The 24,766-nt window shown below is 41.1% G+C and overlaps 1 protein-coding gene across 2 annotated transcripts in view; it reads left to right on the forward strand.

Annotated features, from left to right (window-relative positions):
• The window catches only part of cped1 (cadherin-like and PC-esterase domain containing 1), a 241,290-nt gene that overhangs the window by 210,317 nt on the left and 6,207 nt on the right, over nt 1-24,766 (forward strand). The window contains exon 21 of one of the 2 annotated variants that reach the window (XM_059978328.1): nt 15,855-18,540. The exons of the other annotated variant lie outside the window; for it this stretch is intronic. Coding sequence (XP_059834311.1) covers nt 15,855-15,935 — 81 coding nt within the window. The 3' untranslated portion in view covers nt 15,936-18,540. Of the gene's footprint in view, nt 1-15,854; nt 18,541-24,766 lie in introns of those variants that run through there. 2 annotated transcript variants of the gene reach the window in all.

The following is a 24,766-nucleotide window of genomic DNA, read 5'->3' on the forward strand; positions in this document are numbered from 1 at the left end:
CAGATTGCAAGCCTTTGATATCCCATAGCCTTTGAAATGTTTAGTCTGACTTCTATTTGTGAGTAGTTAAGATAGACTTTTCAAACTGGTAAAAAATGTACTTATACTGAAATGCTCAAGAAATATTGAAACTATAATTCAGCTTGTGAACAGTACATATTTTCGTTAATTGATCAAAGATTATAAATGAGTAAATTTTCCTTGCATTGCTTGGTCGTAACATATTAATGGTGCATACAGTAGGTGAACATCATCACCTTAAGGCTGATTTATACTTCTACCTCAAATGAACACTAAGTACGGCATAGCTGTGTAAACTACACTGTACCCTACGCCATAGTCTGACTCACACCTCTCCAAAAAAGCTACTGCGTGTCGCAGCGACGCAGACCGCAACAACTGTGATTGGTCCGCTTGGTAGCATCTCATTTCCTCCTCCTGTCTATAGGCAGGTATGTACACTGATGCAAAAAAAATGGTTGGAGACAATGAACCAAATCATCAAAACTACCTGCCGACATCTGAAAATATTTGAAATGCATTTCCTCATCCGTGTCTCTCAGTGACCGGACAAGCACAGAAATTTCACCCTCCTTCTGCCTCAATCCGTTCAATGGTCATACATACCAACTCCTCCGACGTCTTCTCTCCTTTCTGCGTTACAGTAATTTCAATAAAAGTAACCCTTGTTCAGCATTTATCAGCTCCAACTCCAACATGCGACGCAGACACACCGACGTACAGGTATAAATGCTCACAACGCCACAGGCCACTTACGAAGTTTGCAGCGTAGGCTACTATGCAGATGTATAAATCAGCCTTTAGGATGCTACAGTGCTGTAGCAGTTAGCCCGACACTATTACACCTCGGAGAGTTGGCATTTGGAGCTCAAATCCAGCGTCCTCTCTAAGCACGTCTGTCCTTCTTTCCGTGTGCACATGGTTTTCCTCTGGGTGCTCTGGTGTCCTCCCACAGTCCAAAGACCTAAGTAGGGTAATTGGTCATTGTAAATTGTCCCGTATTTGGGCTAAAGTTAAATCTGTGGGTTGCTGGGCAGTACAGCTCGAAGGGGCTGCATCTCAAGGACCTGCATCTCAAAATAAAATTAAATAAATAAAACTTTGCGCAGCAACATCTTATCTGACCCTACGCATTTTAATTCCAGTAGATATTCACGACTAATTTCCCCATTGTCATTAAGTATGTCTTTGAGCAGGCATACAAACACTTCCTGTCTGGGTCTTGCTAGTTAAGGGCTGTAGGTAACAAATGGCTTAGACTTTTCATGCCATCAATGTTGATTATGCTACATCTTTCAAAGGGACCAAAAATGCCATATTAGGTTGTGGAGTGACAGTTAAGAGTAGTTGTGCTGTTAGCAATGCCAGCTGATCTGGTCAAGAATATAAGTGATTGAAACTACCTTTAATTTCACTTTCAAAGTCTTTCAAAGCTCTAGAAAAAGCCCATTTTCAGTTAGTGCTGTAAGGAACATAGAAGGCAACCAAAGGACACCCCCACCCATGTTACAGATAAATGAAATAACATAAATCAAGGTTTAAGCCATATTCCTTTCATGTGCATGTATTTCCATTATAAGTGATACTAACGAGCAAGCCAGGCATAGTTTCTCAGATGGGTCAATTTCTGCCCCTGCCTGTCACTAAGCCAGTGAAACATTAATGTAAATTTAATCCAGCAGCTGGCTTTCAAATACTGATTGTGTATCCACATTTATATTCCTTTTCTTCTCGTATTATTTTTTGCTTCTCACTCAAACTTTGATGAACTCCTTTACTCAGTTCCCATCTTTCGAGCAAAATTTGATACCTTTTGTTCCATTTCACTTGCTTGTACAGTATATTAAGTGTACAATCTTATATGTTACTCTTAGACTTTGGGAATCGAATTATAATGAGGCTAGCATCAATTAAAATAATTATCAATTCTTAACAAGTTTATGCTGGCTATGGTAACGATCAGTCCTTTAAAATGAATAGTAATGTACTCTAAGGCACATCATGTATTTTCTCCCCCAATCAATCAAAGATATTACCTAAATATAGCACAGACCATAAGACATAAGCAGTTGTATGTTCTTTATCTGTATTAAAACATTTCTGCATTGAACCATGTGAATGCCTGCAAGTTGTACATTGAGGGTTAATAACCGTCCCCTACATTGCCTCTACTCTGGAAATTGAAACATCAATGCTATTCCTCACCTGCTACACCATGCAGTACGTCAGCACCGGGGTTTCTGTAAGGCTATCATCCAACCTTATGGGTAATGTCTTTTACAAATCATTTTCTCAGTGGATTTGAGACATCTGGTAAATTAGACAGAAAGCTATCTAAATAATTCATCATGCAAAGATAGATAGATCATTGAACCAGTGAGCTTTTCTCATGAATTTGATTGCTCTACTCTTAGTTTCTATGGTTTCAAATGGTACTCATGAAAATGTTTCCTATGTAATTGATCCTTTGTACATTGAACTTGCACTTTTAGAATGAGTTCCCTTATTTTATGCCTCTAATCCCTTTATTCTAATCTTCATTCATTTGTTTTTCTCTAAATTGGTACCTATTTCTACCTCTGCATGCTTTTCATTGAACGGGTTGGTTTCACAACTGTCTGTGGGGAAGACAAATTTCAGCATTGTATACGGCATACATTGATAATAAATGTTCTGGGAACCTTTGAATCTTGATCTATTCACTTCCTCACTCTTGTGTTATTGTTAAACATACCACTATGCCACGAATGGAAACACAAACAAAAAGGCTGACATTTGTGATTGGAAAACTATTGCATCACAGCATGATTTCACTAAAATGGGTCATTGATAACCTCCAGCTACAATTTAAAGGGCCAAGAAAGACAACATTTACAGATGTACGTACCTGGTTTTCTCTTCACTGAGAGGTGTGTATAATAACGTATTGCCCAACTAGGTATTGGTCAGACATTGTGGAACAATATATTTTGAAGAAATATATTTCCTTCATTATTCCATTTCTGACAGCAGCTGATAAGGTATTTATTTTATTACTTGTGTCCAAGGGAGTATAAATCATCTTGTTGCATTTACATTGCAACGTACAAGCAAAAAAGAGCGGAAATGTGGGAGGATATTAACACTAAGATTGTATATATAATTGCTTTGTATACATGTATGTGTAGTCAGATACACAATCGGATCAATGTACAGTCAGATATGCAATCAGCTCAAATTGTATTGATCAATCTGATGGCCTGGTGAATGAAGCCTTCCTGGAGCCTGTTGGTCCTGGCCTTACTGCTTGCCAAACGTAGCAGCTGAAACAGTTTATGGTTGGGGTGACTGGAATTCCTGATGATCCTCCGGACCCTTTTGATGCACCTGCTGCTGTAAATGTCCTGAATAGAGGAAAGTTCACATCCACAGATGTGCTGGGCTGTCCGCACCACTCTCTGCAGTACCTTATGACCGAGGTTTCCCATACCAGGCAGTGACACAATCAGACAGGATGCTCTCGATGGTGCCCCTGTAGAAAGCCCTGAGGATTTGGTGGCTCATGCTGAACTCCTTCAGCTGGCTGAGATGCGAGAGGTATTGTTGTGCATTTTTTCCACAACCAGCCGGTAGGTAGAGTCTAGGTGAGATCCTTAGTGACGTGTATATCAAGGAACTTGAAACTACTTGCCCTCTCAACTACAGACCAATTCATGTCAATAGGGGCTAGTCAATCTCTGCTCCTCCTGTAATCAACGATCAGCCCCTTCGTTTTTTCAACATTGAGGGAGAGGTTGTTTTCTCAGCACCACTGTGTCAGGGTGTTGGCTTCTCCTCCGTAGGCTGTCTCATCATCGTTGGAAATAAGGCCCATCAATGTCGTGTCATTTACAAATTTGATCAGTACATTGGAGTTGTGCGTGGCAACACAATCATGGGAGTAGAGGAGTGGGCTTAGGACACAGTCCTGGGGGACTCCTGTGTTGCAGGTCAGAGGGGCAGGAGTGAGGGAGCCCATCTTTACCACCTGCCGGCAATCTGGCAGGAAGTCCAGGTTTTGTACTCTAATCTATATTTGATTTCTTTTCTAAAGGAAGCAATCAGGTTGAAATTGCTGTTTTAAAAAAAAGTTCAATATAGTTTTGCTTTACCCAATCCAGTCAAAATTGGCACTAATTAGAATCAATCTAAACCCACTGTAAAATTCTCAGATGAAGAGAAGGAATGATCTTTATTCAATGCATCATGGAGACAGAAGCATAGTAGTTAGCACAGCACTTTAGAGTACCAACCTCTTGGGTTCAATTCCCGCTGCTGCCTGTAAGGAGTTTGTACGTTCTCCCCATGACCGCGTGGGTTTCCTCCCACAGTCCAAAGACGTACTGGTTGATAAGTTAATTGGCCATTGTAAACTGTCCCGTGATTAGGCTAGGGTTAAATCGGGGGTAGTTGTGTGGCGTGGCTCAAAGTGCTGGAAGGGCCTTTTCCACACTTCTGGACTTTTCCCATAGAACTTCTGGACGTCTCAATGGATGCATTCAGATTCCACATGTACATGCAGAAATCTTGCATACTAATCTGTACTTAATTTTTAAATGAAGGAATCAGTTTTTAATTGCTGTGTAAAAAGTTCAGTATAGTTTTGCTTTATATCCTCTAAAAATAACATTTTTGATTAAATGTATTCAACAAGATGCCACTGGAAGTCAAGTTATCGCTGATAATTGACCAGTACACCACTGCACATTGCTTTGCTGCATGAAATCTACCAAAGTAATTGTGTTACTTTTTATAGGAAAAGCAGTTCTTCACTAGCTTAGTTAAGAAATTTAGAAAACCTACAGTTCGGATAGGGTCAACAAAAGGTTCACTTTTCAGCAGATTAATTCATATGACAAATTAATTTCCAAGTCAGCTTAACCTTGCATAGTTTTCCCGAGTTCAATCAGTCGAAAGTTAATTATAAATCATTCAGACATTTCCAGAATCATTTATAATCAATGGAATTGTCATTATATCAAAACACAAAGCTAAAATTAAACAGTTAAGAACAAATATTTTAATCAGTTTATCATTTGCAAAAATCATGACCAGAATGATCTTAATAGTGACATATAAAAATTCCAAATTTTAGTTTGGAGGTAAACAAAGAAAATTTTCTTACAACTTTGAGGTTAACTCATTACTTCCTGTCTAATAATTTTGGAGAGTTACCACCTCCCCCTGACAGAAGCATATATGCCAGCAGACAAAATGCCTCCCGTAGCAGACATATGTTAGGAGATAACATTTGGGGGAGATTATTATTCACCATGACCTGAAAATATACATCTTGGGCAGTTGTCAGCATGATTAAATGTAAGTGTGCTATCCTGCTGTTCTGAGCCAGTGCTCCAGAACTGCTAATCTATGGAACTGTAAATCAACAATGTGAGAATACACCTGCTTTGCTGAGTCAAATGTACTGTACCTATTCCTACCTGGCGCGCAGGACTGCGCATGCAGTCTGGATTGCAAATGACCTGTCTCTGACTTAAGAAATACCCCATCACTTATTCTTTCAACACGTATGTATTACTTTTGAATAACTTATGAATTCCCCCAACATTACATTTTTTTTTAATGTTGTACACTCCTTGTTACACAAATAAATAAAATACAAGGTCAATCAGCCCATTGCATTAAATCCAGATCCTTCATTTTAAAATATCATTTATCATAAATAAGAACAGTACAGTACAGGAGCAGCCCTTTTGGATCAGAATGTCTGCACCAAACACAAGTCAAATTATGCCTGCACATGACCCATATCTCTCCATTCCCTGTATATTCATATGATAATCTCAAAGCCTCTTAAATGTCACTATAGTATCTACTTCCACCACTGACCCTGCCAGGCTGTTCCCAGCACCTACCAGTCTCTGGGAGGAAATAAAACTTGCCCTGTTCATCTCCTTTAAACTTCCCCCCTCTCTCCTTACAATATCCTCTAGTATTTGGCATTTCTGCCCTGGAAGAAAGATTCTATCTACCCTGTCTATGCCTCTCACAATGTTATAAGCTTCTATCAGGTCTCCCCTCAGCCTCTGACATGTCGGAGAAACCAAATGGCCTACTCCTGCACCTATTTTCTATGTTTCTAGACCAACCAAAGTGTGTCCAATCTATCTTGATTGTTCGTAATCTTTAAGCTAGTCAGCATCCTGGTAAACCACACTCTCCATACTATTCCTATGATGGGGCTACCTGAATTGCACACAATGCACCAATTCCGGCCTAGCTATAGCTTTACAAAGCTGCAGCATTAACTCCTAATTCCAATCCTTAATGTCCCTACTAGTGAAGGCAGGCATGCCAAATACTTTTACCACCATCTACTTGCATGGCTACTTTCAGGGAGCTCAGAACTTGGATCTCTGCCCATCAATGCTGTTTAGGATCCTGTGTTACGTGTATAGTTTTTCTTTACATTTGGCCTCCTAAAATGCATAACTTCACACTTGCTCAGATTAAAGTCTGTCACTCTCAGCCCATGTCTGTAAATGAGTGATATATCTATGGAGCACCTGATATTTAAAACAAATCACAAAAGTCTCAATTTGCATTAAAGGATGTAATGTCGAGGCTTTATAAAGGCACTGGTGAGGCCTCACATGGAGTATTGTGAGTAGTTTTGGGCTCCTTATCTAAGAAAGGAGGTGCTGACTTTGAAGAAGGTTCAAAGAAGGTTTACAAAAATTATTCTGGGTTTGAAAGCGTTACCTTATGAGTAGCATTGATTGTTCTGGTCCTGTACTCACTGGAATTCAGAACAATGAAGGGGGATCTCATTGAATCCTATCGAATATTGAAAAGCCTTGATAGAGTGAATGTGGAGAGGATGTTTCCTATGGTGGGAGAGTCTAAGACCAGAGGGCACAGCCTCAGAACATAGATGAGGAGGAATTTCTTTAGCCAGAGAGTGGTGAATCTGTGGAGACCAAGTCATTGCATATACTTAAGGCAGAGGTTGACAGGTCCTTGATTTTTCAGGGCATGAAGGGGTACAGGGAGAAGGCAGGAGATTGAGGCTGAGAGGAAAAATGGATCAGCCATGACGAAATGGCAGATCAGACTCGATGGGCCAAATAGCCCAATTCTGCTCCTATATCTTACGGTCTTAAAAAGAATGAAATTGACTGTTTCTGAGTCTTGAAATAGTATTGAATCACTCACTGCTTTAAATTGTTTACCTTATCCATACAACCCTAGATACATAGAACAGACAAACGAAAAGATGGGCTAAGTAAGATCTACTTAATGTGAAACACATTCTCGTTCACTGCTCCAAAAGATTAGCTGTATTCATTTAGAGTTTTTTCCCCCAGTTACAAAATTACAGCATGGGGAGGAGTGAGACAAGGAAATTATCTGTCCACAACTCTTAAGACTTTAGAACCTTAACCTGCTTGCCTATGCCAGGGTCAAGTGGTATTCACCCCACACTTCAATTGGCCTTGTTGATACACAGTGACACCTTCACAAGAATGGAAATGCAGATGAGAATGGAAGGTGTTGTTAAGAATGCTCCAAGGTCCTCTCTTGAGAAAACCCAGGGGCAGTGCCACCATTTAAGTAGCAGTATATGGGGCACGTAAGCATAAATTACTTGTGTGATTATGGACTAACTGCCACCCAGAGTTCTGTTTGCACATTAGTTAAGGAAGGAATAGTGACTATTGGCTCTCGCAATAGGAAACAAGGGACAGGTACTGCAGTTGATGAGATGTAAATTCACATTTTCTACAGTTCTTCATCATGATTCAATTTCAGGTTTGAAGAGAGAAGAGAATCATTGTCTCCTATCACTTAATATAGTATCAACCATTCATAGGTTAGTTACATAAACACTGAACCCAGCTACAAGTGATGCAATGGCTAGGCTTAATACAAGGAATTCTGTAGCCTCATTCCAAAAAGAACGTGCATTTGGTTTTCACTGTTATTTCTTGAAATATCCTGCCCTTTCTGGAAAATACTAACTGTACTTCACAAAATTTTTATTTAACTTGCTATTTTTGATGTCATGTGCTGCTATCCATATCCAGTAACGTCCTTGAGTTTTGCTGGGCATTAGTGCTAATGAAGTTTTGTAAACACTATTTCTGTAATAACTTTGTGTTGCCCTGGTGTCCAGGTTTTGCACTTTTCTATTCAAGTCTGCAGTATTCTTAATTTTAAAAATATTTCTCAAGATCAATTGTCTGTAGTTCAACATTATAAATGATACACTCACTGATCAAATGGAGCAGTAAATTTAGTTTATCTGCGGTCCTCCTTATTCTGTATTGTTACACATGTCATTATAGGTGTAGTTTTAAGTGCTTCAGTAACAAAGGATACCTTTGTATTGAATGGCAAGTAATTCTATTTGGGTCAGAAAGAAAATTAGGTTCCTTAGCATAAAATAGTTTTTTCTCTCTTGAGGAGTTTCCATTAACTTTGGATACATTAGATTGCTTGACTCTGTTTTTAAGTGGTCAATGGCATTTCTTTAGCATTGTTCTGTTACATGCAATTATGCATCTGGCTCATTAGAAGGCTCATGTTTACTGTGTCTTTTTGGTTGATTAAGTAAATACAGAGGGAGGTATTATTCATCAAGTCCAACAGGCAGCTTAATAAAGCAACAGTATATTTTATCAAGGTAGTAAAATCAGAGCCTTGTCTTTAGATGACTATAGTGATTCTACGCTGCCTTCAGGAAGGCATTTGGCAAGTCCATTATTTTCTCACAATTTTTATTGGCTTCTTTGCATAAAAATTGCATGCAGCATATCTAACTAGCACTATGATTAAAAGGTACAGGGAAACCCAGTAGGCAGACAATCTTGCCCTCGCATGTAATGAGGAAATTGTTTTTTTTCTGATCTTTTATAAGATCATAAGACAAAGTAGCAGAATTAGGCCATTCCACCATAGCTGATTCATTATTCCTCTCAATCCCAATATTCTGCTTTCTATCCATATTCATTGACACTCTGAGTAATCAACAAATTATCAACCTTCACTTAAAATATACTAATTGATTTGGCCTCCACAGCCATCTGTGGCAATGAATTCCACAGATTCACTACATTCTGGCTAAGGATATTCCTCATGGACTGTTTAATTTGCTGAGGTGTTGCAAATTTGCTGAGCATTATGCAATCATCAGCAAATGTAGCCAGCCGGTGGTATAGAAGCATCGGCACCAGGGCTCCGATCCAACCAGCCCCTTGCACACTTTCCATCCATACTGAGTTGAGCGTCGAGCTAGCAACTCAGCCTCATAAAAAAACCTGTCAAATGCTACAGAAACGGCAAAAACTGCCACCCAATGTGCCACAAGGCATGGAAAGGAACAACAATCACCAGCAAGCATTTGTGCTTCTGACTTGATAGAAAAGTAGTTTTTGATTAAGCACCTCAAATAGTTGCTTCTATGACATTGTTATAGGACAGAGGTTCCCAACTATTTTTATGCTGTGGACCCCTACCATTGACCGAGGGGTCCGTGGAGCCCAGGTTGGGAACACCTGCTATAAGAGCTCTTTAGGGCAATGTTATAGAATTGATGTGTCAGGTCTCCAACAATCTCAATTGTCTTTAAGTGAGGTGTAACTTGAGACAATGGAGTGGTTTCCCTTTGATATCCTATTGACTTTAATCTTACAGTAGTGGTCAATGTCACATCAGTTCAAATGTAATCTTGATGTCAATGACAGTCACTTTCAGCATCCTATTCATCTGTTTTTATCCAAGAGATTTTGAGTTGAATAATCCCCAGAAAAAATTCAAACTGAGCATTTCTCAAGAGGGTTATTGTTGAGTAATTGATGCTTGAAGGCATTATGAACAAAACCTTGATGACTGTGGTGGCTCTCCGTGTTCTATAGTTCCGGTGAGCAGTTTTCCCTTTTGCCAGGTGGATGAGGTGTTGTACAATTTAACTAAACCAAAGTTGGTTTTCTAGCACAAGTATTCAGGATTATCGACAGAATGTTGACTGGAACCATGGCCTTTGCTCTAGTTAGGGTTGTTGGTGGTGTGAAATCCTCCTGCTTTGGCATTTTACAAAGACCACTGAGGGTGAGAGGTAAAAGATTTTGTACAAGGGCATCATGATGGAATACAGTCCAAGAAATAGAGAATGGCAATAGTTACAACAGTTATGAAATAGCTGCTTCTGTGTTACTAAGTCTTAGAGAAGATTAAAGGGTTGGTCTAATAACATGGTGGGTCAGAGGACCTGTACAGTGCTTCACTGTTCTATGTTCCACATGTACACAAGACAAATGAGACACTTAAAAAAAAACATATTTGCGAATAGTGGCAGAACAGTGTTTCCCAGCTGTTTAGATCAAATATGAAGTTACTTATTCATATTTTTATAAATTTCCATTGGGAAATCCCCTACCTGGGGGAATCAGATACATAATGCTCTCTTGGGGAAAAGTTATCTGTAAGTTGGATATTTGTGGAAGACTGAGTTGTCAGTAAGCAACCTTCCCTGTATGAGGATGTTCTAATGAGCCAGATTATCAGTTTTAATGGCAGCATTAGGTCTTGATGCAAAACCTCATATTTCCATCTCTAAGAAATTTTCATATGTAGCCCAACCGGTATGGGCTTGCATATAATATGTGACATTAAGAATGTAGATTATTGCCATGTTTTTCTTGATGCTTCCTAATTATGCTGCAGACTAATTTGATCTTGGACTGAGTCAGTGGTGCACAGGTACACATTCTCCAAAAAGCCCTGGATCAACATAATCACAAGTTATCAGAGAGGTACTTCCTCACACCACTCTCTTGAAAGGCTGCCCTAAAACTCAAACGTAAATATGAACACAAAGTACACTGCAGATGCTGTGGTCAAATTAACATGTACAAACAAGTTGGATAAACTCAGCAGGTCAGGCAGCATCCTTTGAAAGGAGCAGTCAATGGAAGCTGCCCGACCTGCAATGTAAATATGAACTTTCTTACAGAAGCATCAATGCTGGAAACAGGCCCTTGCTGGCCATCAAGCAACCATTTAAGCATACAACATAAACCCATTTAATTGTTCCCACAACAATTCCCAAATTCTACCACTTACTCACATACTAGGGCAATTTATGGTGGCCAATTAAGCCATGAACCCACATCTTTGGAATATCAGAGCAGGCTGTAGCACCCAAAAGGCATCAGAAAAATTTTCAAATTAGACTCAGTCAGCACAAGAGGTCTGAGTTGATCTCCAGGCACTTGAGTTGTGCAGCACCGGCTCTACTAACTGTACAAAAGGTCACCCCTCAATGCCACAAAACCTTTTCTCTGTACACCATACATCTAGAAAGTCTTTGCTCATTTTCTCTGGAACACCAACTAAGAAGCTTCATTTTCTACTTTAAAACTATCAGAAATCTGCCAAATTAATTTTCTTAATTACACTCCATCTTCAGAATGAAGTTAATAGCCGTATAAATATTAAAAGTGCTATATCGTTCATAGCAGGAGAATCTATTTTAAAGCAGCACCCATAAAATGCTGGAGGAACTCAGCAGGTCAGGCAGCATCTCTGGAAAGGAATATAGAAAGGAACAGTCGACATTTTGGACTGAGACCCTTTATCAGGACAGGAAGGGAGAAGGAGTACAAGCTAGAAGGTGATGGGTATAACAGGGTGAATTGCAGTGAAAAGCTGGGAGGTAATGGGTGGGAAAGGTAAAGGGCCGAAGAAGAAAGAATCTGATAGGAGTGAAGTGAACCATTGGAGAAAGGGAGGGAGGAGGGGCACCAGGGGGAAGTGATAGGCAGGAGAGGGGAAGAGAATAGCTGAGAGGGGAGCCAGATTAGGGAATGGAAGAAGAGGGAAGAAGAAATCAATTTTAAAATTTACTGATATTAATGCAGTGAAACAATACATTAACTTCAATGAATTAAAGCCCATACCAAAATAGGGAACTAGGGATCTCGTGTGAGCATTTGAAATGTCTAATTATTGCCAAAAGCGATTGCTGATAAAAGTCAATAAATAAAAGTGTAGGATTCAAGGCTACATAAAATGTATAAGTTTCACTGCTTAAAATCAATGACATAGGGTCAAAAAACTGGCAGTTATACAATTTAAACATAGTTAATTATTTAATAAACTTTCTTACATTATTGATTATGTCTCATTGAAAAACCCCATAAAATAGAGTATTATATTTGAGTATGTATAGATTGTCACCTGATTGGAACATCTGAAGTTAATTCTGATTACAAACTACATAATTTTTGAATGTAAACACACTCCTGCAAGATTGAATGTAAATTCTTGACTGCAATATTAAAACTTTGAATATCTTGCTCCAATAGAACCAAGTGGCTCAAATGTTTAATAAAAACATTATAGCTGAAACAAATCTAGAGCTGTTTTTGACAGCAGCATGTGACAACCAGTTTTACTTCTCTTCAAAGAGCTAGTTATAACTGCAAATTTGCATTTCCACCTTGGCTGAACAACTTTGTAATAGACTAAGAATACAGTGCTGCTCCCTGCATATAGCAAGAGTGCTGTATGAGGTCATTCTTATCTAAGAACATAGAACACGTACAGCACAATACAGGCTCTTTGGCCCACAAATGTCTCTGCCTCAGAAATTACTAGGCTTACCCATAGCCCTCTATTTTTCTAAGCTTCATGTACCTATCCAAAACTCTCTTAAAAGACCCTATTGTATCCGCTTCCACCACGGTTGCTGGCAGCCCATTCCACGCACTCACCATTCTGAGTAAAAAAAACTTACCCATGACATCTCCTCTGTATCTACTCCACAGCACCTTAAACCTGTGTCCTCTTGTGGCAATCATTTCAGCCCTGGGAAAAAGCCTCTGACTATCCACACAATCAATGCCTCTCATCATCTTATACTCCTCTATCAGGTCACCTCTCATCCTCCATTGCTCCAAGGAGAAACGGCCAAGTTCACTCAACCTATTCTCATAAGGCATTTGAAAACGCAAACACAAGGAAGTCTGCAGATGTTGGAAATTCAAGCAACACACAAAAAATGCTGGTGGAATGCAGCAAGCCAGGCAGCATCTGAAGGAAGAAGCACAGTCGATGTTTCGGGCTAAAACCCTTCATCAGGACTCAAAGTCTCTTGAAGGGTCTCAGCCCGAAACGTCGACTGCGTTTCTTCCTTTAGATGCTGCTTGACCTGCTGCGTTCCACCAGCATTTTGTGTGTGTTGTTCATAATACATGCTACCCAATCCAGGCAACATCCTTCTAAATCTCTTCTGCACCCTTTCTATAGCTTCCACATCCTTCCTGTAGTGAGACGACCAGAACTGAGCACAGTACTCCAAGTGGGGTCTGACCAGGGTTCTATATAGCTGCAACATTACCTCTCGGCTCCTAAATTCATTTCCACAATTGATGAAGGCCAATACATCTTATGCCTTCTTAACCACAGAATCAACCTGTGCAACTGCTTTGAGTGTCCTATGGACTTGGACCCCAAGATCCCTCTGATCCTCCACACTGCCAAGAGTCTTACCATTAATACTATATTCTGCCATCATATTTGACCTACCAAAATGAACCACTTAACACTTAACTGGGTTGAACTCCATCTGCCACTTCTCAGCCCAGTTTTGCATCCTATCAATGTCCTTCTGTAACCTCTGACAGCCCTCCACACTATCCACAACACCTCCAATCTTTGTGTCATCAGCAAACTTACTAACCCATCCCTCCACTTCCTCATCCATGTCATTTATAAAAATCACAAAGAGTAAGGGTCCCAGAACAGACCCCCGAGGCACTCCACTGGTCACTTGCCTCCATGCAGAATATGACCCATCTATAACCACTCTTTGCCTTCCTTGGGCAAGCCAGTTCTGGATCCAGAAAGCAATGTCCACTTGGATCTCATGCCTCCTTACTTTTTCAATAAGCCTTGCACAGGGTACCTTATCAATTGCCTTGCTGAAACCCATATACCGCTACACCTAATGCTCTTTCTTCATCAATGTGTTTAGTCACATCCTCAAAAAATTCAATCAGGCTCATAAGGCACAACCTGTCTTTGACAAAGCTATGCTGATTATTCCTAATCATATTATACCTCTCCAAATCTTCATAAATCCTGCCTCTCAGGATCTTCTCCATCAACTTACCAACCACTGAGGTAAGATGCACTGGTCTATAGTCCTGGGCTATCTCTACTCCCTTTCTTGAATAAAGGAACAACACTCACAACCCTCCAATCCTCTGGAACCTTTCCTGTCCTCACTGATGATGCAAAGATCATCGCCAGAGGCTCAGCAATCTCCTCCCTCACCTCCCACAGTAGCCTAGGGTACATCTCATCCAGATTTATCCAACTTGATGCTTTCCACAAGCTCCAGCACATCATCTTTCTTAATATCTACATGCTCAAGCTTTTCAGTCTACTGCAAGTCATCACTACTATCACCAAGATCCTTTTCCATAGTGAATACTAAAGCAAAGTGTTCATTAAGTACCTCTGCTATTTCCTCCAGTTCCGTACACACTTTCCCACTGTCACATTTGATAGGTCCTATTCTTTCATGTCTTATCCTCCTGCTCTTCACATACTTATAGCATGCCTTGGGGTTTTCCTTAATCCTACCTGACAAGGCCTTCTCATGGCCCTTTCTGGCTCTCATAATTTCCTTCTTAAGCTCCTTCCTGTTAGCCTTATAATCTTCTAGATTTCTAACATTACCTAGCTCTCTGAACCTTTTGTAAGCTTTTCTTTTCTTCTTGTCTAGATTTATTACAGCCTTTGTACACCATGGTTCCTGTGGCCTACCGTAACTTCCCTGTCTCATTGGAATGTACCTTTGCAGAACTCCACACAAATATCCCCTGAACATTTGGCACATTTCCTCCGTACTTTTCCCTGAGAACGTCTGTTTCCAATTTAAGCTTCCAATTTCCTGCCTGATAGCCTCATAATTCCCCTTACTCTAAGTAAACGCTTTTCTAACTTGTCTGTTCCTATCTCTCTCCAATGCTATTGTAAAGGAGATAGAATTATGATCACTATCTCCAAAATGCTCACCCACTGAGCGGTCTGACACCTGACCAGGTTCATTTCCCAATACCAAATCAAGGACAGCCTCTCCTCTACATATCTTATCTACATATTGTGTCAAAAAACCTTCCTGAACACACCTAACAAACTCCACCCCACCTAAACCCCTTGCTCTAGGGAGATGCCAATCGATATTTGGGAAATTAAAATCCCCCGTCACAACAACTCTGCTATAATTACACCTTTCCAGGATCTGTTACCCTATCTACTCCTCAATATCCCTGTTACTATTGGGTGGCCTATAAAAAACACCCAGTAAAGTTATTGAGCCCTTCCTGTTCCTAATCTCTACCCACAGAGACTCTGTAGACAATCCCTCTATGGCATCCACCTTTACTGCAGCTGTGACACTATCCTCGGCCATTAGGCTCTACAATTAGTCAATCTGCAGCTGGGGAAGTTAACTTATTTTTTATTCTTTCTTACTTCTCTTCTGATATTTGTATATCTGTGCATTTCTAATGCTACTGTGACACTGTAATTTCCTTTGGGATCAATAAAGTATCTATCTATTTACACAAATTATGAGGCACAGCATTTTAGTAGAAGTTTCTGAATTTTTAAGTACAAATTCTGGGGAATGAAAAACAAATAATAGCAATAATTTATAACAGTAATATCTGCTATCCAGTTCACTCCTAGAATATAAGAAAGAAATGCAAAAATAGACTCTACCAGAACTTAAGTCTGCCTTGCCATTCTGTAATATTTGTCTGAATCCACTTTCCCACCAGATTACTGCATCCTTTGAAAGACTTTGGGACATAATGGGAATCATCTTCAACCTTGAACAAACTCACCCACTGAGCATCTAGAGCTGCCCAAGGTGAAGAACTCCTTGACCATCTGCTTAAAGAAATTTATCCCCACCTCCATCTCCAGTGGCACATTCCTTATTCTGAGACTCTACCCTATAACTTCTAGACTCACTGAAATGTTCTGTTTCTGACTTTCATATATTGTTTGAAAATGAAGGAGATATAGAAGTACTATATAATAGCTTTATAATAAGAGCGGCACACACAAAGTGCTGGAGGAACTCAGTAGCTCATTCAATATCTATGGAAAGGAGTTAAACAGTTTGGCATTTGGGCAAAGATTCTTCTTCAAGTCTCTTGTAATAAAGTATTGTGCTAGCCTTCAATGGATCAGAAATCCATATACTTGATTTCTTATCTTCCAAAATTTCCCTGCATCTTTGAAAGGAGAAGATCTTGGTCTTTTTGTCTTTAAATTCCAGCTATAAGATCCTTGTCATAGCAAATTTCAAAAGACAGTATGTGTACAGCACTGGAATGCTAGCATAAGTTTTGCATTCAAGTACCTTTTTTTTTTACAAGAACTGGGCCCATAAACTTCAAGCAGTGTGAGAGTGCAGTGAGCTAAGCAAAGCTGACATCTACTGTATCCAATCTCAGCTACAGTCTATGGAAGAATGCCAAAAGAAGCCAGCCATTCCCCAGGCTTTTTGCTGTGTTCTTCTGAGGTACTCCATAACAGCATTGGCATAAATCTGGAAATTGTTTACTTGTTTACCTTTAATTCATAACTGAGTGCAGAAACAACACAAAAGTAACACAGTGATCCTTAATACCACAAGATTAGAACAATTATCAACAAAATCACATTTACCAAATAAAGTGCTTGTTTTTTATCAACTATATTATACTGTAAACCAACTTACTTTGAGCCAATAACCAACCATCAAAATTAGATATTGCCGCTCATTCAACTTGAGATTCATCAACTCTTCCATTTAATTTTTTTTAAACATTATTTAGAGATGCAATGCAGAAAAGGCTCCTCAGGCCCAATTAGCCACACTGCCTAGCAACCCACTTGTTTAACCCTAGCTTAATCACAGGACAATTTACAATGACCGATTAACCTACCAAATGGTACATCTTTGGACTGTGAGAGGAAACCAGAAGAAATCCAAGCTACAACAACACAAAATGCTGGGGGAATTCAGCAGGCCAGGTAGTATCTATGGAAAAGAGTACAGTCGAGACCCTCCACCAGTTCTGAATCTCCAAGCATCTGTAGATTTTCTTGTTTGCCAGAAGAAATCCAAGCACTTACAGAAAGAACGTACAAATTTTCTTAGAGAACACCAGAATTGAACTCTGAACTCTGATGCCCGGAACGGCAATAGCGTCGTGCTATGTTACCATGGCACCTTTTACTTAGTACTTCAGTTCAGTACTGCCATTTGCCTAATGCAAGTTCATATCAACTCTTTTGATGTTAACAACACTTCATTGAATATTTCCTCACATTTGTGACTTGAAAAAACATTAGTGAAGCTGAATATTTGGTTTTATAATAGTTTTGCTTTCAATGACTTGATGCAAATAGATTAAATGTGTGCATTATTTATTTATTATTGAGACCTCTGAGACATTTACAATAGGAGTGGAATGTTCATTGTCTAGTAGCCAGCTACAGGATATATAGTTAGAAATTTGGGAGCAATTTCAAAATCATCTGCTTTACCATTTTGTGTTTTCTCTCTAAGATCAATATCAGGGAGTTGAAGTCTCAATTCTGAGTTATCAAAAAGATCCTTTATTTATATTCTCCTTGGTAAGGAAGAAAACAGAAATCTATTCTTTTCTAAATTAAAATTACCCAAATACTGGAATGTGAAATCCTTGCAACAGCAAACCAACCAGCTACATCTATTTTTTATATGGAATAAAACAAGAACACCGGAAACACTGAGCATGTCAAGCCGAATTGTGAGAAGAGAATCAGAATTAACTTTCAGATAGGTTCCGAATGCTGACTGAAAACTCAAGAGGCTGCTGATGCCGGAATCTGGCTTGAAATTCAGACTGGTTCTTTTGTTGAAGATGCTACCTGACCTGCTCAGTGTTTGCAGCATTTTCTGTTTTTATTTCAGATATCCAGCATCTGCAGGATTTCAAATATCACAACTTCCATTGTTTAACAAATAACCAGTATCAAAAATCTGATTTATGGTTAGTGACATCTGCTTTTTTCTTGATCTACTACATAGCAAGTAACCTCCAAGGTGGTTGAAATGCATGCACTTTCAAAATGAAATGAGCAAGATGCTGTATTGATTTGCTTCTGACTATGCCTAACAAGGTGTACAGAAACATGCAAATGAATTTGCAATACTGCTTGAAAGCGCCCATGGATTATCTTTGCAATTCCACTAATGTTGTTAATCAGAGTTGCCTATGTGTTATTAGCAGTGACACATTGAAACAGATGGGTGCCTTCTGCCAAGTTGGAATTGGACTCATGTTTTATTACTCTGTGAATCCTTGAATATATTTGATACACAAACCATGACTCCTTGAATATACTTGATACATAAAACCCTTATGGAGGCATAATGCCATTTATTTGTAAGTACCTGCCACTCATCTACTGTAGCCAGGTTCATCAATATCCTGAACTAAGCCCTGCTGTGTTGGAAACCTGAGGCTTTGAAAGTGCAAACATGAAGGACAATTAGACCGATGACTAGTAGGGTGGATTGCTGGTTCTTATCTTCAGATTTCCTTGTGATGTAGAAGGACACATTCAGTTCACTGCATTTATCCAGCTCTCAGCAATCCCATCAATCCCACTTACCTCCCTGTAATTTATTCTCTCTCACATGCTCATTAACAATTCTTCTACTAGCCATATAAACTAAAAGTAATTTACAGAAGCCAATAAAGCAAACAATTGGCATACCTATGGGATGACAAAGAAAACCAGAGCAGCCATGCAGTACCAGAATGAGTATGTAAACTCCACATAGACAGCACAGAAGGTTAGAATCAATTCAGGTTGTTTATTTATTAGTTGAGATTAAGCGCAAATGGAATCAGCCCTTTGAGCCACGCGGCGCAACAATTCCCCCAATTTAACCCGAGCCTAATCACAGGACAATTTACAATAACCAATTAACCTACCATCCGGTACATCTTTGGACGGTGAGAGGAAAGCGGAGCACCCAGAGGAAAGCCACACAGTCATGGAGAGAACATGCACACTATTTAGAATCAACAGCAGGAACTGAACCCAGGTCGCAGCTACTGTAAAGCATTGTGCTAACCACTATTGTATGGTTCCATTCCGTAGCTTTACATTACTAAAACTATGAGACAGCTGATCTACCTGCGACACGGTGTACCACTCTTATATGGAGATTGTATGGAAACTGATGATGGGGAGTCAGAACAGAAGCCTGCGTTGGTCTAGTACAGGGGTTCCCAGCCTGGGGTCCACTCACCTCTTGCTCAATGGTGTTGGTCCTTGGCATAAAAATGGTTCGGAACCCCTGGTCTAATAGATGATAGTGTGAATTGAGATTGTTGACTAGGACAGCAAGATGATGAGATCAAAACATATCAGATAGGAGGCAGGCAGACACTTTGTGGAATGGCCTTCTAAGAACATTGATCACTGTTGTGTTTTCGTCAGGCTTGTATGTGAGGTATAAGTTTATTCATTACATGAAGCAAATGTTTCACTGACTTGACATCACTGCATATATCTGGTGCATATGAATGCTTTTCACACATTGAGGCGCTCTGCTGCTCCTCCTGGAGTAACTCTCCATGCCTGACGGCACCAAACCATATTATTAGTATTGGGGTGCTAGCTATTAATGCTGCTTCTCCTGTAACCAGAAAGCTCTCATTCTTCTGCACACAAAGGGATGAATCTTTGCTTGTAGTGAAGGAAGAGCAGAAGCAAGAAATGTATCTTATGCCGTGTGTAGGGTGCAAATCAGGAGAGATAACGAGGAGAATAATAGTGATAAATACAGTATCCTCAACTTCAGTTCCTCCAGGTCCTCAGCACCCACTACCTCACTGAGACCCCTTCCTACAATGACAGCATGCTCCTCTTGCAGGGTCAAACTCTGACAAGGTTTTAACTGTTTTGAATAATTTTATTATTCCTATCATAGATTCTTGCAAACAGGAATTTGGAAAATACTGGATGTCTCGTTCAATACTCATTACAAGTACCGCATTCACATTTTATAGCTGTTACATGATATTACATGATCACGTGCATAATGAAGCTTCAGTGTACAAATATGTTTCTCAAACAAAGTGCACAAAGTATGTTTATTAAACCTGAACTATCTAGTTTCTTCATAAACAAGGACATCCAGATTTAATGATTTTCATTCTTTTTAACCAATGAACCTGTTCATTCTCTTGAGAACCAAGTATAACCACTACTACAGGAAGCATGCCCACGCAGAAATGCAAACCATGCTGACAAGGAGAGGCAACACATTGTGTATATAAAAAAAAAGGTGAAGCACTCTCCACAAGAAACTGCAGTGAGTTGTGGACTCAGCTTGACATATCATGGAAACCAGCCTCTCCTCTATGGACTCAGTCTGTAATTGACACTACATCAGTAAAGCAGCCAGCATAATCAAAGAACCCAACCACCCTGGACATCAAGTTCAAACTTAATTGTCATTCTTCCATACACATGTATACAGCTAAACAACACATCGTTCCTCTGGAGCCAAGGTACAAAACACAGTACACACAGTCACATCTCGTGCATATGGTCACAAAATAACATTAGCACAAGTCCCTGACTGGCATAGCCTAAAGATAAAACGTGCATGGGATATTGTCCTGGAGCCACGTTTCTGCAAGAATAAGCATGCAGTAGTTCCTCATCTCTCGTTGGGTCAGTGGCAAATGAAGAAAATCCAGCTCGTCTTTCAGGGAGCGAACACTGGAGAGCAGCACCAATGGAGAGAAGACGTGCAGGGGCCAGCCCCCAAGTCAGCACAGAACCCAATGTGCCTGTCGCACCGGCGTTCACTCCCATGGTGCCTGTGGCACCTCCTCCCCAGGTGGCTGCAAAAAGCAAAGTGGGGGCCTGGTCCACGCAACAACCCAAGGCCACACATAACTATCGTCATTCTTCCAAATAAAGTAATGAACCAGGTTTAGTAGTTTGCATTACCAATGTCCAACAGGGTCTCACAACCACAAGAAAAATGTTCAAGACAAACATTTACACTATTTGTTGGATTCGGAGAAGCTGCTATGACTAAGCATGCTATCTTACCAGAGTCGTCTTACCTTATCCTCTTCCACTGGGCAGAAGATACAAAGCACTATGGCCAGGCTGATGGACAGCTACTACCCCATTAATATAAAACTACTGAATAGCTCCCTAGTATGACAAGATGGACTCTTGGCCTCACTATGTCCCGTCATAATCTTGCACCTTATTGTTCACCTACACTGTACTTTCTCTGTAGCTGTTACACTTTATTCTGCATTCTATTCTTGTCTTACCTCATTCTACCTCAATGCACTGTGTAACGATCTGATCTCTGAATAATATCAAGGCAAGATTTTCCGTTGTGTCTCAGTACATGTGACAATAATTATCCAAATCCAACTGGCACAAAATGGTAGCTAAAGTGCTGAATGCCATGAAGTTCTGTATGTGCACAGTTCCGTCTCAAAAGACATAACAATTTAAAAATTGTGGTATTTTTTGATTCTGAGATACACCCTGCGGATGCACTGGGACACATCATCAGTGATGCAACCTGGGGTCATCAGGTGTTTTGGGTCTTTCAACATAATACACTCTCGCCCAGGCGATCCATCCAAGGTTAATCAGACCCTAGCTTGTGTCCCAGCAGCATTGGGCCGTGGATCACCCCTCCTGATCCGGAGGCTCTCTCAATGGCCTCTGTGATGGTCCTGGTCGCTTTCCTCTTGCCAGTCCCACTGATGCCAAGTAGGGTGTAGACTGCAGAGTGAGCGGCCGGCAAGACCCCTGCACCCTACTTCAATGGACTCGCAGCGAGCCTTCCAGCCTTGCTCCACCAGCTCCTGGTACTTGGCCTGCTTCCGCTCATTTGCCTCTTCAATGCAGTCCTCCCAGGGGACTGTCAACTCGATGAGGACAACTTGCTTCGAGGACACCAAAGAAAGGACCACGTCCAGCCTCAGTGAAGTTATTGCTACTTGGTTCGGAAACTTCAACTGCCTCCCAGGTTAACTTGAAGCAAGCCAATCTGCTGTGGTGCTAAGCAGGCCTGATAATGATGCTGGTCTGGGCTGACGTAGGGGCTATGCTCCAGCTCTGACAAAGGAGATGTTCTTCCTCTGACCACTCTGTTTGACCATCGCAATGCTCTCTGCCACTGCGTTCAGCACCTAGTCATGATGCCACCAGTAGCAACTTTCCCCCAGCTGCTAAGGATGTGCTCCAGTGATCCTCTTCCTGGACAGAAAGGACATGCTGGTGTATCGCTCTTGCCCCAGGCATGGAGGTTTGCAGGGCTTGGCAAGACGTCATAGACAGCCTGGATCATAAATTTAATGCGCTGGAGTTCTGCCTGCCAGATATCAGACCAAGAGATTTTCCGCTCCAGCACACCATCCCACCTTGTCCATGCTCCTTGCTGCCGCATGCCCACCATCCTGCTATTCCTCTCCTCTTCAATGCCAGCCCACACTTCCTTCAGGACTAGTTGTCGTCTGTCCTTGCCTTTGGCCTTGTCATAGTGAGGATGTGAAACGCAGCCCAGCCCCACTCGCCCAGTTGACACTGTCCCCACCACAGCCCTGTGTCTCAGCCAGGACTCTGCTACCACCAGCCCTTCTTGTGCCCTCCACTTCCTACCCGTCTGTACCTGGATGCCAGCTGCTGCCACTTTAGGGTCCATGGAATCCCTGTACTGCAGCACCTCTCTCGTGCGGGAAACCCTGAACTCCTCGTTCAGGCTGCTGAAGGGAAGTCGCAGCTTTTTGCACCTTCCGTACAGTGCTGTGCCGCTCAGACTACAAGGTAGGCCTTCAAAGGTAGTTACTGACCTTTCTCTCCAGCAACTCCACAGTTGTCACAGGCACCTCATATACCAGTAGCGGCCATAGGATTTGGGGTAACTACCCCGATAGATGGTAGATCCAGGCTTTGAACCTTCCAGGTAAGCCTGACTCGTCCACCATGGTGAGCCAGCTGTCAAGGTCCTTGGAAGTTGATCAGACGGCAGCTGTATCTCTGAGGCTACAGTCGAAGACCTTCCCCAAGCTCTTGACTAGCTTCTCGGTGATAGATGGAATTGTAGAGTCATCCAAGGTTAAACGAACTTGTCCACCACTTGGCCCTTCTTCAACAGCATGGAGCTGGGTTTAGCTGGTCTGAAGCTCATCCTTGCCCATGCAATGAGCTTTTCCAGGCCCTGGAAGATCCTCCCACTGCCAGGAACTGATGTTGTCATGACAATGAGGTCATCCATAAAGGCTCTGATCGGGGGCTGCCGAACACCAGACTTCGCCAGCGGGCCTCTACACTCTGCGTCAGTTACCTTGACTATCATATTCATGCAAGGACAAAGAGAGTAACGGGGATTGTGCACCCAGTTATAATCCCCTTCTCCAGCCTATGCCAGCCTGACATCATAGCTCCAGAAGTGAGTATAGTAGTTCATGATGAGGTCCTTGATCTTTCTGGGAACATGGTGTTGGTCCAGTGTAAACTCCACCAGTTTGTAGGGTATTGACCCATACACATTGATGAGATCTAGCTAAAGCAAGATCAGGTCTCCCTTCCCAATGTGCACCTCCCTGATCAGCTGGGAGACTACTCCAGTGTGTTCCAAGCACCCAGGCACTCCAGGAATTCCACCCTTCTGCTCTGAAGTGTCGATGTAAGCGTTTTTGAGGAGAAAGTCCGTTATTCAGTGGGACAAGACACTAAAGAAGATTTTCCCTTCCACACTAAGCAGCAAGATGGATCTGAACTGCTCCAGGTTGGACGAATTTTCCTCCTGGGGGATCCAGATCCCCTCTGCGTACCTCCACTAGTCTGCCAGTGTCCCCCTGCACCAGATCACTCGCAGGATCTTCCAAAGAATCTTGAGAAGCTCTGGGCAGTGCTTGTATACCTTGTAGGGTACTCTGCTGGGTCCCGGCACAGAACTGGTTCTGGCTGAAAACACAACCTCCTGGACTTCCTTCCAGGTGGGCTCCCTCACATCAAACTCCACTATGGGTAGTGGTTAGATTGTAAGGGCTCTATGGAGGCCCAACTTTTGCTCCCTTGCAGGGCAAATTACCTTTTATCACATAACAACACAAGTGACGGCCCAATTAAAGACCTGAAGTAGGGGCCTCACAGACTTTACTCTCCATGTAAGTTCCATTGCTTTGGAATTCTAATTTCAGCAAACCAGTTAATTAAATCCTTGCAGACGATTTTGACAATGATGAACTCATTGATATTTCTGAGACAATGCCAGCGAATTGTGATATGGGCAGTTGGTATTCAAGACGTCAGCAATTATTTGCCATTGCAAAGTTCAGTAAGAATGCCCTCATATCTAAAATATCCAAACCAAAGACCTCCAAAGGAAAAGACATAATGGCACAGAGTTACTATAAGACAGAAGCAAAACACATTTGTTTTGTCTTTAGGCAGCTAATTAATTGAACAGCAATTTATTTATAGTAGACACATGCATGCATAACCAGCACAGGTGTCATTGTACATTGTAATAAACACGTACATACATCACCATGATCACCAAATAAATGAAATCAGTTTTAAACCATCTGTATTTTCTTTATTGTGTATATACTGCCACTTGGAATTTTGTTCATCTGTTTCATCTCAT

This window comes from Hypanus sabinus, chromosome 8 (genome assembly GCF_030144855.1).
Source record: "Hypanus sabinus isolate sHypSab1 chromosome 8, sHypSab1.hap1, whole genome shotgun sequence".
In the NCBI taxonomy this organism is placed as follows: Eukaryota; Metazoa; Chordata; class Chondrichthyes; order Myliobatiformes; family Dasyatidae; genus Hypanus; species Hypanus sabinus.